This window comes from Pocillopora verrucosa, chromosome 4 (genome assembly GCF_036669915.1).
Source record: "Pocillopora verrucosa isolate sample1 chromosome 4, ASM3666991v2, whole genome shotgun sequence".
NCBI lineage: Eukaryota > Metazoa > Cnidaria > Anthozoa > Scleractinia > Pocilloporidae > Pocillopora > Pocillopora verrucosa.
The window spans coordinates 8,273,422-8,287,801 of record NC_089315.1 but is presented as its reverse complement, the minus strand read 5'-3'; the positions used below and the strand labels follow the sequence as shown (position 1 = coordinate 8,287,801).

Below are 14,380 nucleotides of genomic sequence, written 5' to 3'. Positions count from 1 at the left end.
CATTATGTCCGAGCTTCAATAAAAGCCGAAAAAAAAAAAAAAAAAACGGAAAACGTTGAGTAAAGGAAACATGTTTCAGAAGGATGACTAAACGGTTCCATATTGAAGAGATATGATGAATTCAGCATTTTTACAACACATTTCGTACACCACATGGTGGATGGCCATTCTGAAATCCCAGCTGATTTTAAGCACAGCCGCGAAAGATGTGTACTATTTGTTTAGAACTCTTAAGAAATTTGGTGGACATCTGTCACGACCACGGCAAAAAAACAATGCGATACCCAAAGACAATTCATAACTTTTTTTTAATTTTAATAACCGAATCGGTTCCAAATGAGTCACGGACTGATTCGTAATATTTTGACAACTACATGAAAAAATTTAATCAGTCCGGATGAGAAAAAGTTGATTATCCTTCTTTTGACCCTTAGGAAGACAACTTCAGGTATTCCTGAAAGGGAAATGGACATTCGTTCCTGTTATTCATCAAAACAAAGTACCAGTCATTACGTCTAAGCTTCAATAAAAGCCGAAAAAAAAACCAAAAACTTTGACTAAAGGAAACATGTTTCAGAAGGATGACTAGACGGTTACATATCGAAGAGATATGATGAATTCAGCATTTTTACAAGACATTTCGTACACCATATGGTGGATGGCCATTCTGAAATCCCCACCTGATTTTAAGCAGAGCCGCGAAAGACGTGTGGTATTCATTTAAAACTCTTAATAAATTTGGTGGACATCTGTCACGACCACGGCAAAAAGACGCAATGTGAGACTCAAAGACAATTCGACCCTCAGAACTTCCGATCTCGAGGTTAGATTATATTTAAGAGAAAAAATAACTTGTTGCAAAAAGATCATCCACAACGGTACCTCTCTTATCTATGTCGAGTTATTTAAACACTAAGTTCTTTAGGAACCTTGTTTAGTCTATGTGTACGACATTTAAATTAAGATTTTAATTTCTTACCAGAATAACCATAGGCTCTCTCTTTGGCTTATGTCACGTAACAGCTCTATACTGTACGTACGACGTCACAAATTTCTGAATGCGCTTCTCCTGAAATGAAAAGTACATGAATTAACAAGACGTGATTACTTAAAAAAGAAAAATGTGTCTCGGTCTTGTTATGAACGTGGAACAATGAGAAAAAATTCGGAGTCCCCATGAAGAATCTAACGTCAAACCTTCAGATTCCAAAGACTACGATAAGCTAGGCCATTACTACATTCACATGTGACACCAGTTGCGCATATTCACTTAAGTTCCAAAAAGTGACTATCATTCGAGTAAAAGGGAGAAGGACTTCTTAGCTGATATTGTGCTCGAGATATATTTTCGTTAATCTTTTCTCACTTTTTTTTATTTTGTTCTTTTTTTCAAACATTTTCTTTTATATTCTCGTCGTTTATCCAAAAAAACAGCGTCGGTAATGTTAACATAGGAAGAGATGAAACGAGTTAGATGTAAAGGAATTTATTTCAAATATTCAAGGGGTTGCAATTCGTCTTTGATCAATGCTGTAAAGAGTGAAAATGATGAGGTTTTATCAGTCTAATGTCAACGACTCACCTTTTACGTCATCTGTAGAAGTTGAAAAACGGAAAGATAAGTGATATAACCAGTGCTGCACGGCACAACAGATGCACAAGAACACCACACAACAAAAAAACACCGATGGAAGGTACAAGTCCTGTTGAGAGAGAACCGTCCATCTGATTAATGATCAAAAAATACAAGTTAATTCCCTTAAAAATATTTTTTTCTCACTGTCTAGATATATGACAAACATTACAGCTATTTCCGTAAAATTCGTGCCTCTGACTTTAGTTTCACGTTTAAACCACTTTGCAAAACGTTTATAACGTATTTGCTTCAAGTACATCGGGGCACAAATGGCAATATTATTAAGGGAACCTTCCTCTCTGCTAGGGGATCATCTTTAGACAAAGATTTAGGTAACCACCACAACGTGGAGAAAGGCATGGACTCTAACTCTAATCGTTCGAGCAGACTCTTGTTATCATCGCATCAGCACGAGTGTTTCTTCGTCCGCGGGAAAGTATGAGCAACGCGATCCGACGAGAGGACTACACGGGGTCTGGTACTGACAATGAGTGCCAAACCCCCGGTGAATCTCTCCCCGACTTGTTTCAAATCTTTCCGCGAGTGGAGAAAGCGTGTCAGGCAGCGCTAACGACCCAGTTGATGATGAATTTTAAATCTGTGCACACGTAACTCTCTCTCACATTGAACCGTTGGATTTTAAAATTATGAGATATTTGAGTAGCTCTGAGGTCACAGAATTCACGTGTCACGGTTACAGTTTACGCTATTCTCTGATCAGATGAAAGCGGTCGCTATTTAAGGAACCAAATTAGAAAATTTTCCGTCAACAGCATTTCAGTCTCTCTCTATACTTTCTACAAAACCACCTGCACATAGCTTGATGCTAGTGTAACCGGTAGATAATCTCGGATTTATGTAGATTGAGCAACGCGAGCCGGAAAATTTGCCTTAAACAACAATCCAGTCTTTAGATTTTGTTAAATTAAAAAAATACCTGCGCACAGCTTGATGCGAATGCAATCGGTCGATAACCGCAGATCTGTGTTGATTGAAAAACAACTAGCTGATTCATTGCAGAGCGCGCAAACAAACCTGAACTAGAAGAGTGATGACAATAAGGTTTAAAGGAACACGAAATATGTTCATGACAGTAGCACGAGCTGAAAATAAAGAAAAAACATGACAGTCAAATTTTGGGAAAAGATTCTTAAACTCCACACCACAAGTCAAGAAAAGAATTAACATCGAGTTTGTTACTTGAGCCAAATATCTCCCTCCGACGAAATTTTTATTGAATATCTTTCCTTCCGGGTTCCCAACACATACATCATTCCATCAAGATGCTTTACCTATTTAATTATGATTCTCTAAAGTCAAACTCAGAAATAATTAAAAAAAAAAGCTTCCAAAAGTTAAGATAAATAACAATTACCTGATTCAGGGACGTATTTACTTCTCAGCACTCCCATAGCTGGCCAGAAGACTCCTTCAAGAAAAAAAAAGGCAACAAACTATGACATCATAGCTCAGCGAAACATACATAAATTGCCATTTTAATGAATTGTGGCAAGCTTAGTGGTATCCTTCTAATTAAAAATAATGGGCTGTTTTTCTTTGCAGTGTCAAGGAAACCACAACCAAATTAATGATAATGGCCAATCAAAATAAGGAAAAATTTCAAAGGCCAATGAAAACTCGCAGTGAATTCAAGCAATCAGCCGCGAGCAGACGCGAAGGACTAAGTACTTAGCTCTGCATCTGATTGGTCGAGAGGGCGGCACGAGTTTTTCTTCATTTTATGGAACATGGGGAAGAAAAACCTATTCCTGATTAGCTTAGAAAGAAAAGACAAGACAAACAAAACAAAAAGAAAAACACAAGATCCTTGTTGTGCTTAAAGCACCACAAGCATGCTTGTTATGGGAGAGAAATACTTTTTTGGGGTACTGAGTTGGGTCAGGTTTTGATGGTAGGGTACAGTACCCTTCTCAGTTTTTGCCTGTTAGAGTTTATCCATTGTAAATTTTACCATTTCTCCACAAACCAGAAGCCGAGTGGAGATAAAACTTGATTTTTCTTTTATTTTTAAGTTGAGTTACATCAATATCTTACCAACACAAAACTCAAACACCAAGAATCCAACAAAAACAACAGATTGGTTCTACATGATGGAAATGAAAAGAAACTTGAAATCTTACAGAAATCATACAATTAAAAGTAAGAATACAATTTCCATAAACTCCAGGCAAGAAGGTACCCAACGACAAGGGCAAGTGAGGACCCTTTCATTTCTAGTAACAGAGTAACACATAGAGAATGTGTTGATTTTAACAAGACACCATTCAACATGGCATGAAGAAACATTACTTTTCAATAAAAGAAATCACTGCAACTTACTTGAATAATTTGAGGTAACATTATTTTGTTAGGCTGGACAACAGAACCAGATTTATTCTGGCAGCAAGCATACATGTCAGCTACACAAACATTTATCAACAATTGTCCCAAAACACACGAGGCAATTTTGCTATCTTAAGCCTTTTTTTGGTATCTTTGATACTCAATTACTTTTGGGCTAAACCTTCCTGCTTTTAAAAAAATTTCCTGAATATATTGAAGATTTGGGGTATAAAAAATAAAATTTAACTCATAAATTCACGAGCCTCTTACATGTAGATGTAAGTAGTGAGGAGGGAATTTAAGATAACAAAAAAGTCAACACCTCTTAACAGTTCTTTAACCCTTTCACTCCCAAGATCTAATTAGTAATTCTCCTTACTATCTGCCGTACAATTCTTATGATGTTAGTTCAGAGAATTTGGTATTGGATCAACTAATAATCCCATAATTGATATTCTTCTCTATTCTCATCACTTGCCTGCTTGATATTGTATTGATATTGTAAGGAGAAATTCTGTCTTGGTCACTTGTGGGAGTGAAAGGGTTAACAGCTTGCCTTCAATCAAGGTTGGTTCTCCACTTACAGGTTACACTACTCTGAACTGTAAACAAACCTTTGAAAAAACTATAGGAGTGATCAACGACAGGGCTGCCATTCCAAATACAGGTCTGTGGAGAAATGTGTTACACCTTAATCCATGCAACTCTTGCTAGTGTCCACCTCAAACTGGTTCTTAGAAATAATGCAACTGGTATACATATACATCTGTATTACATACTATTGAATAATTTATTACAACATCTCTTAAGGCTTTTTCATTTCCATCACACTCTGCTGAATTATTCACCACCTTTTTGTTTTACTTGAACTTTAAACTATGAAGTTTTCAAACCTTTCAATCATATTGACACATTCAGCCTTCAAGGGTCACTAGCATCTTAAACTTTTAACTCCAAAGATCTGATTATTAATTCTCCTCTCTACCTACTACACATTTCCTTGTATATCAATTAGAAGAATTTGGTTTTGGATCAAGATAACTTCTACCTGATAAGTTTGAGATTTCTCGTTACCTGTTTGATGGATAATTCATGAATAATAAAAGGAAAGTTACCTTTTTACCACTTCTGAGAGTTAAAGGGTTACAGACCCCTATATAGAAGTTTTACTGAGGTGGATCTCAACCTAAGTATTGTAATGCTTAACCAAAAGGTAGCTAGCAAGCAGCCCATCATTATCAACACTGCAGGAAAGTATTTCTCTGCCTGCAGGTAGATTTGGAAAGAGTCAAGGAGAGGTTTAAGAGGGGTCTGGCCCTATTTCCCCTGGCAGGCCTCCCCCCAGCTTGCATTATTCAAGGCCTCATACTTTCAAGAAACAATTATGCCAAGCAGTAATAATAAAGGTTTCTCACAAGCTAAACCAAGATCCAATTGTTAATTCTCCTGTCAAGCTGCTACACATTTCCTTGTGAATCATTTAGAAGAATTTGGTGCTGGATCAAGATAACTTCAACCTGATAAGTTTGAGATTTCCCATGACCTTTTTGGTGTATAATTCATGGATAATATATGGAGAAGTTACCTGTTTACCACTTCTGGGAGATAAAGGGTTACAGACCCCTATATAATAGGTTTAGTGAGGTGGGTCTCAAGCACAGAGGCTAAACCAAAAGTAGTACTGGAAACAATTCTACTGTGCACTGTACCTCAAAAATGACTCCACAGAAGTTACTCTAGAGAGTAACTTAAAGACATGTGAACCAAGCATTACAGACACCTAGAACAACAAAAAACGTTTTTTACATAAAAAAAGTATTTTTGGAGTGTGAATTCTCACCTCATTTAACCACACCAAATGAAATCCCACACAAGTTATTCATGATACAGAAACTGAAAATTAGGGGTAGGATGAAATTCTTCAAATTTGAGCATTTTTTAATTTTTGTATTGGAGCAGTCTGTGCTTTTTTCCTCTCTTTCACAACTCATAATCACACAAAAATTTCTTATTGGTCTAATATAAAATTTTTCCTAACAGTTACATCCATTAATTCTTTACTTTACCATGAAAGAAGCAAATATCCATCCATGTGGAATGTTGTCTTGGTCAACATTATTTATGCCTACTCCTGAATCTAAAAATTCTCAAAACAATGCACAGAGTAAAAATGACAGCTGTTTTAAATCTTGTGATTGTGTTATATCATTTAATTTTTATTGTATTACAGTAACTCTAAAGAGGGAGACCTAGTAACCTAATGATTAATGCACTGGACTCTGGTTAGAGAAGACCGGTCTCAAGACTTTGTTGGATCAGCATGTTGTGTTCTTTGGCAAAACACTTTACTTTTGCAGTGCCTCTCTCCATTCAGATAAAATTCTGGGGGGGGGGGGGTAACCTTGCAATGGACTATTATTCCATCCAAGGGGGAGTAGCAATACTCCTGGTCTCTTCATGCTAAGGAAACTGAGATAAGCTCTGGCTGGGTGGGCCACTTAGCTCGAGTACAGACTTTCTCGGAAATGTAATCTTTTCCCCACCCCCTCCCCAACAGATAAGTATTAGTCATATTTATGAGATAACTTACCAGGAGTGAGAGCTGGAGTCCATTCTAACACAAAAGAGTACATCGATCCCTCAAACAAAGACTGTATCAGTCCGAGGCAAAAAACTTTTGGATCTGATAACAAAGAAGATTTGATGACAACTCACAACCAAATGAATGATAAATCATACAACAGAGAGAACCATACGAGTGAATCTTAAATTCATCTTCTTTTACTGACCCTGTCTAATAACTTGCATTCCTTGCCAAATTACAGAGAGCCTTGTATCACTGCTTATATTTCCATAGTTTTCTGTCCAACAGCAACAGATAATTCCACTTGTAAGGACCAGCAGTACAAATGACAGACTAAATGGAGCTCTGCAATGTGAACAGATATCTTTATCATTAAACTGTTCAGAGCTTAATGTGATTTAGGACAATAATTGTAATACATGTACATGTGGCTGCTGAAGCTTGACAGCAGTATAAAACATCACCATTACTTTTATCACTGAGCAATGACAGAGAGCAAAGCAATGTTATGTGGGCTTAACTACAATCAGCAATTATCAGTCAGAATGAAAATACTAAGCTTAACCCTTTAACCCTAAGAGTGACTAGCATCTAATTTCTCCCTACAATATCATGCCTGAATCACACATTAAGGTCATGAGAATAATAGAAATGATCAACAACTACAGAAGCTCTGGATCGTTAAGCTAATTCTCCTTGTCAGCACCTAAGGAAATGTGTAGAGAACCGTATGGAGACTATTTGCACTGATGTTAGGGTGTAAAAGGTTAATACAGAGCACATAATCCTACAGTTCTACACCACTGTACAGCAATTTCAATTACAGACTGATTGAAAATATACTGGTAACCAATAAAAAGACTGGCAAAATAAAAACTTTGTAAGGGAGGCTGATCAAAAATAATAAATACCAGCAACACAATAAGAACTTAATCTTTAAGTCATTTGACTATTTGGATACAAAATCCAGAATCTGGAAAAACACATAGACCATAAAAGTACAGGTAGGACAAGCTCAAAAAAAGTACAGCCCAAACAAATTTTCGGTGGAAAAACCTTGATTTTTCTGACCACACCCCACAGGAAACCCTTCTGGCTACTCCCAGCTTGATAAAGGTGAGGTATGCAATCAACTTGCCATAGTGTGCCAAACCTTATCCAGACAGCTGTGGTATGAGGTAATGAGGAGTATTCTTACTGTCCCTGATTCTTAGTTAAGAGGCTTTAGTCCATCCAGGTTACCCCACCCTCCCCCTCCCCTAGACCAGCGTTATGTCAGGCTTCCTTGATAGTCTCCTGGTTCCCATTTAGACTCCTGAGTGGAGAGAGAGGTACTAACCCCCCCAACAACCTCACAACCCCCCCCTCAGATGTCAAGCCCAGACATTGGACCTGGAGTCCAACAGACTTACTGTTAAGCTTCTGAGATAAACTTACATAAAACCAAAATGACTCGCAAAGACTTGAGCAACCAGGCCTGAGACAATGGCAACCAAGGAGTTCCCCAGAAAGGTATTTGAAAACAAGTCACTAAGCAAATCTTTACTAAATCCTCGCTGAAACAAAATGGATACTAAATCAGGTTACTCCTCTATATGTCTCGTTAAGAAATAAAAAGTTACATTTTGAGTCACAATCAATATTTTCTTTTCTGAAAGGGGTGAGGGGGTGAGGGGGTGAGGGGGTGAGGGGGTGAGGGGGTGAGGGGGTAAGGATTTCCTTGAGCATAGTGTAATTTTCCCACATATGCCAAATCACTTAGATTTTCTGGGAGTCTCTCAGATAGCTTGGATGAATCTTCCAGTCTCCTGGGTAGCTTTATAAATCTCCTACTTCAGTGACTCTGGACATCAGTATCAAGTGAATTCAACCTTTATTAGAAAGTTTCAAGTTTTTCATTAAAGGATGGCCTGGTTTCATTATTAGATAGGGTGCATTCACATTAGTTCCTTAAATTTGCAAAGAGACACCAGGACACAGACCCACAGTTTAATAATCACAGCCGAAAAGATTTCAAATATGATTCTATTTAGACTTACATTCAGACAAAAATTCCCAACAATACCTTGTCATGTTCACAGACTACCCATGATTCAAAAGCACTAAACAAAATGGATGTCGCCATTCCACCGGCTACACGACCAACCAACAACGCCCAGTAACTGGGTACATGCTGAAAAAATTAGATTATAACAATCCCCCTTAATAATAAGTATAATTGTGAGGTGCAATAAACTTTAATGAAATAAACTGTAAGGTCTCCATACTTGTTACGGTGACAAAATATTATTAATGATTGACAATGATCACAAACAATGTAATTGACACTTTTAATTGTTTCATATGTCAAGTTCATTAGGTTTCAGTTCAGTTCAGTTTTTACACGTGTTTGCTAACCAGTTTTATAAAAGTTACACCAAATGATCAATTTAACGGGAAACTGGTGACAGAAGTAAGTTTCAATTAGTTTAGCTTGTACTGTCGGTTTATTATCCACTTTTATAATCGGTGTTGTAAATACTCGAATGTTTCATATTATATTGCTTAATTGTATGTTTCAGATCAAATAATTCCTTCAAATAAACTTGTTGATTATATGATTGATGGTTTCCTGGCGTTTTTGTGTCAATTATCCAATGGTCCACTACTGTTTGTGAGATTTAGATTTAAGATTAAGGTTATTGGCCTGTTAAGTTACCAAGACTTTTTGACAAATCAACTCCACAGCATTTCCATTTGCATCAAATGCCCAAGCCATTCTACCACTCTCTATCCTGCTGTGTGAGAGGTTGACAGTTCAAGCTTCAAACCGACAAACCAACACTCAGGGTCTTACAATAATTGTGGGGAATGCACTGCCTTTGCTGTGACATCTGCCAATAGCTAGTTATTCTAGTTTTCTCAGATTAGGACAATAAACCATTGACCCCATCTCTGACCCCTTCTCTGTACTGGTTAGCAGGGGACATATAAGAACCCACTTACTTCTCCAGGAATGGGGAATATGGCTCCCAGTGTTGTAGTCTGAGGCCTTGTTATTGTTTATGCAGGCCTCCATTCAGCCAGCTTTTGGGCTGAACTGCGCCATCATGTCTAATTATGGCAAATAAGTAAATAAAGTATCCTTAATAAAATTGGTTTCACCAAGCCAATGTCGCCTTACCTTTGACAGGCAATCCACTCCATACAACACTCCATAAAGAATACAATTAAATTTTCTTCCTCTGTAAACGAAAATATAGAATTTCACTAAGTCTCCACAAGCAATATTTACCCTACTCTTCAAAGAGCAGGAAAAACTGACAGCTGCACTAGCTAATAATGTTTGCTTCCTTGTGTGTTTTGATATGGAAAAGTTCAGGCATAATAACAAACTATTCTTTATACGTGTCAAGACGACAAAATATGAATAATGTGGGTAAACCAGAATTACAAACTCACAGTCTATCAGCAAACGAGCCCACAACTGTACCAAAAACCATGGACGAACCAAATCCTACCACAAAAAGCTGGTTGATTTGCTTGGATGTCATTCCATAACTGGAAAATAATGCGTAGACATGTGGACCCTGCAGCCAGTCAGCTCCTAAAATCAGAATTCAAATTGTTGACTACTGAACCAAAAAATAATTAAAAATGAGCATCACTTTTGACCCATAGTTAGCTTACAGTCATATATTGATAATAATTGATCAATTTCTTTCCGATAATCAGATTTTTTTTGATCGGTTAGGAGGATAGGATACTTAAAATACAAAATTGTCTAATTTTCTGGTAAACCATAAGCTACAGACTGTGTACATGCAAACATTTTAACTTAATCCACAAGGAACTGCAAAATTCCATTTTATGCTCGTTGTACAATTTACGACAAATTTAAAATCGAATTCCTTTGTCTCACACGCCATTTTGTCTTTCTACTCGCACTCAACGACCTCCAGCTGATCTTTAACCCTCTTGCTTACTTCTATGTGACCGGAAGTCCGTATGCACACGGTTCGCGCCCTAGACATTATTTCCTACCTAAACAACTGGGTAAAACGCACAGGTTTACATACATACAAGTATACACTTTCAGTGGCGGCCAGATGTTTGTTGGCCCTCAGTCTGCAAATTTTTCAGAAATTTTGCCTCATATTCTGGAAACTTTGTAAGGATGAGCAACACGCCATTAGCCGCCATGTCGTTATTTGTCTCCATGCTTGTTTTGAAGTTACCAGTCTCCCAGCCCTTTCCCAGCACTAGCGCCCTTGGGGTCATCTATTATCGCGTCTCCCATAGCGTCTAAGATGAATTGACAGTAGAGGCTTTTCGTCATTTAAAGTCCGTCGTAAACGCTTTCCAGAATGGATTTTGTTTAAACGACTTTCCCGAATTTGAAGTAAATGTAGACGAATATAATCAGAAATTTTCGGGAACGATGACACCAGCAGAATCTGTGTTACTAGTCTTTTGGATCAACGAACATAATGAGTCAAAAAACAAAAAGGTTTTGGGGTGACCTCTTTTTTTTTTTGTCTTTTTTTTTCTTTTAATTTCCTGAATAGTGACAAAGCCTTTCAATGTGAAACTGAACAAACAAACAAACAAAATAAAAAAAAACAACAAAAATAGAATATGGAAACTTCTTTGTTGATCTTTCTCCCAAGATTATTAGATTACATCAGACTTGCATCAGAGATGTGTTTGAAAGATTTGTGAAAAAAATTTAATGGCGAATTACTTGCCTATGGCATCCCTCAGGGTACCTGTTGCTAAACTGTTGGTAATAGATCACCCTATTGCAGTAAATAGCCGATACTGGTTCAATTTCGGTTGTATCTTTCAAAACAATTGCTAAAAATCAATAGTAAGCAAATTTATTGTCATATTCATTAGCGTAGACGTATTACTTGGTAATAATTTCGTGTTTTGGTTTCAATCGCTACAGAAGCTGGACAACGGGTGACCATGACTTGAAGTCAACCCTACCCAACCGCGGAAAAGGTAAAGGGAAAATTAGTTCCCCTCTTGAAGCCCCTTTCTCCTCACAAAAATAAACAGTTGTCATCTATCAGAATAATATTTCAAAGCATGATTAGCGCAAAAATACATTTTTTCACCTTGTGCCATCAGGTAAACAATCAGGTACATGCGCTGGAATCTTCGAAATGGTCGCCCATCGTTACTTTGCACCGGCTGTTGTTTCGCGAAAGACGTAAGTAAATATAAAAGAATACAAAAGACTGACAAAAACAAAAATGATGCTTCGTATATAAACATCCTTTAGCTCAGCTCCTTTCCTTTAGTTCTCATCTAGAGGGGCATCATTCCAAGATACTGAAAAATTCTCTTGAAAAGTCTCTTGTGCCTCAACAGAAAGTGAATTGCGACTGGTAGATCGAACGGTTTAGCCACCAGAAAACACTTGCAAGGTTACTGTTACGACATTAATTTTTTTCAGGCACAGCCGAATCTGTATTAAGCAACACCGTTTTAAGCGGTCACGCCGTATTAAGCGGTCGATTTTCGAAGTCCCGAAATTTTTTCCCCTTAATTATTGTTATTTTTAGCTCTATCAAGCAGTCACCTCTATTAAGCGGTCGTGGTCACCCTTTGCTGAGTCCTAATGGCCTGTTTGTATTGTTCTCCACCTGTATCGAACGGTCTCTTAAAGAGCAACTACTTAAATAAAAATCCATAATCAGTTATAGGTATTTTTGTACACTGAGTCATTAATATAGGCAAATATGGCGTTTTTGGTGGTTTTATTTTTTATAATACTCCTATTCTGTGAAACCTGTATTAGCGGTCATTCCCCGTGGGCGATCGTGGGCGATCGTGGGCGATCGTAGGTTCGACTGTACTTGTATTTTATAATTAAGAAATAAGCCTCCAAAGCTACCGAGGTAGGGATGAAGAGTCCTGGGGACAAGTTTATATCCCACGCGCGTTACATCTGCGCTGACGTTCGATTAAATTCAATTCAATTTTGACGTCATCAAGACAGGATAAATTCAAAATGCTAAGAAAGGACTATGATGTCTGTATGACAAAGATTTAGTTCTCAGGTAAAAGAGATACTTTGATTCGTTGTTGTTTATCTGTTTATCAATACTCATAGAGAGAAGTAGAATAGAAGGTCAGTTATGAAGTTTATTTGGGTAGTGCAGCAAGTCAGTGATACGAAACAGACCCTCGACCAGATACCGTATTTGTGTTGTGTTCTTCCAGCCCCTTTGCAAGGTTTCAAAGTCTAATTACACTGGTAAAGAATCAATTTCTAGATGCGCAAGATTCCACATTCAAATAATCAGATTGCAGAGTTCAAAATGTAGTCTTTTTTAAAAATTAAGTATTCATTAGAGTTTATCTTATAACAAATTCTATTTTGTCTGGTCTCGCCGCTAAGACGTCTTACAGTAACTCGATCCCTTCAGGAAATCTGAGAACCTCGTGTGGAAGGTTAAAAAAATCCCGAAGGATATCTTTTTTATAAAGCGTAATAGGTAAACATAAATTGGAACCAACTAAAGAATGCGAGGGACTGTTTTTCCTAAAGCCTCGTGTTTCTGACTACTTTCAAAAATTACTGTTTGCTCTCCCGCTTTTCTACGTTTGGAAGTCTAAATTAGTCATTGATATTACCCTGACAAATGATTGACTTCTAGACACAACATTTCATATTCAAATAGTCGGATCGTACCGCTCAAAATTTAATATCTATTAATCTAGCGCTCCGAAAGGCTTGCTCCTTGAGTGCAATCAGCCATCTTACATTCTCGGTCAAAATATTTCCAGTCTTTTTTTCCATCATTCCTTTACGTGACCACGCAATCAATCCTCATGCATGAACGTCATTTTCCCTTGGATTACAAGGTTGAGAGATTTTGATAGCATTCATTGAATAGCCAGATGAGAATTCATCAATTCGCTTTCACTACCTACTTTTACAAATTGTAACGCTGCTCTTTTGCGTAGGAACCCTCCAATTGAAAATAAATTAGTCAACCTTTTCAGTTATTATGGTTGTATTTTTATTTCTTGTCATAGGAGCTTTAGCAATGACAAAATCGAAACCACTGCCGATCGCTTACAAAGTTTTTTACCTGAATAGAATTGAATGCAGCTCGCTTAGCTATTGATTACTAATTTCTAAAAAAATTTTACTCCTCAAAGGTTATGGCAAGTCGTGATCAAGGGACTGTTAGTGAAAACAAAATTCACACAAGAATCAGATTCCATTTGCCAGACGACAAACCAAAGACTATGTTAAATAACAATTGGCAGAAACAGCAGCCAGTGAACAAACGATCTACTCGTCTATCTTGGCTGCTCAGATTCTTCAGGCGAAGACCACTGACTGCTCTATTTGTGAGCACTGCTATTCTGGCAGGCTCTGTCCCTTGTATGCTATTTCTTGGATTCGTTTTCGTCACTTTTATCGTTTCGTTTGTTGTGTTCGTAATAGCGGAGTCCTCTTTGGTTGGCGCGGGACTCTTTGCCTTAGTCTTAGTCCTCTCTGTGCCCTTGTGTTGCGCGGCAGCCTCGACTGCATGTTTACTTGCCTGTTGGTGGGCTGTCGGTTATCTCCAGGATTCTCTCTCCAATATGGTGGAGCCTGCTGAAACGATTTTTCATTACTTGGTGGGTGTCTATGTTCCTCGCAAGATAAGGAACTTAATTTATGCCTTCTAAAACCTGTGAGAAATGACTGAGAAGGACATGAGAGAATAATCCTCCCTGGCTGAGATTATGGGAAAATAAAACCTCTGCTGAGAGACGTTATGTGACAAGTGCACCAAATTGATAATTTTGTAGCAGGGTGACTCGATTAA

General features: G+C 37.6%; 1 protein-coding gene across 4 annotated transcripts; it reads right to left on the bottom strand.

Annotated features, from left to right (window-relative positions):
• Positions 1-174: 174 nt before the first annotated feature.
• On the bottom strand, positions 175-11,798 carry LOC131785695 (molybdate-anion transporter-like). 4 transcript variants are annotated; one of them, XM_066165787.1, is made up of 16 exons: positions 11,666-11,798; positions 10,005-10,149; positions 9,727-9,787; positions 8,629-8,736; positions 8,001-8,119; positions 6,769-6,908; positions 6,570-6,662; positions 6,046-6,125; positions 5,689-5,759; positions 4,594-4,648; positions 3,692-3,740; positions 3,012-3,065; positions 2,672-2,739; positions 1,583-1,703; positions 980-1,069; positions 175-454 (listed from the first exon to the last, which is right to left on the bottom strand). In XM_066165787.1, the coding sequence occupies exons 1-15, from the start codon at positions 11,694-11,696 to the stop codon at positions 1,026-1,028; spliced, it is 1,239 nt and encodes a 412-aa protein (XP_066021884.1). In that variant the 5' UTR covers positions 11,697-11,798; the 3' UTR covers positions 175-454; positions 980-1,025. The 4 variants fall into 4 exon arrangements, with proteins under 4 accessions (XP_066021884.1, XP_066021885.1, XP_058958611.2 ...); XM_066165788.1 differs by having other exon boundaries at positions 6,046-6,116; XM_059102628.2 differs by lacking the exon at positions 11,666-11,798 and adding an exon at positions 10,626-10,755.
• Between the last annotated feature and the right edge of the window lie 2,582 nt (positions 11,799-14,380).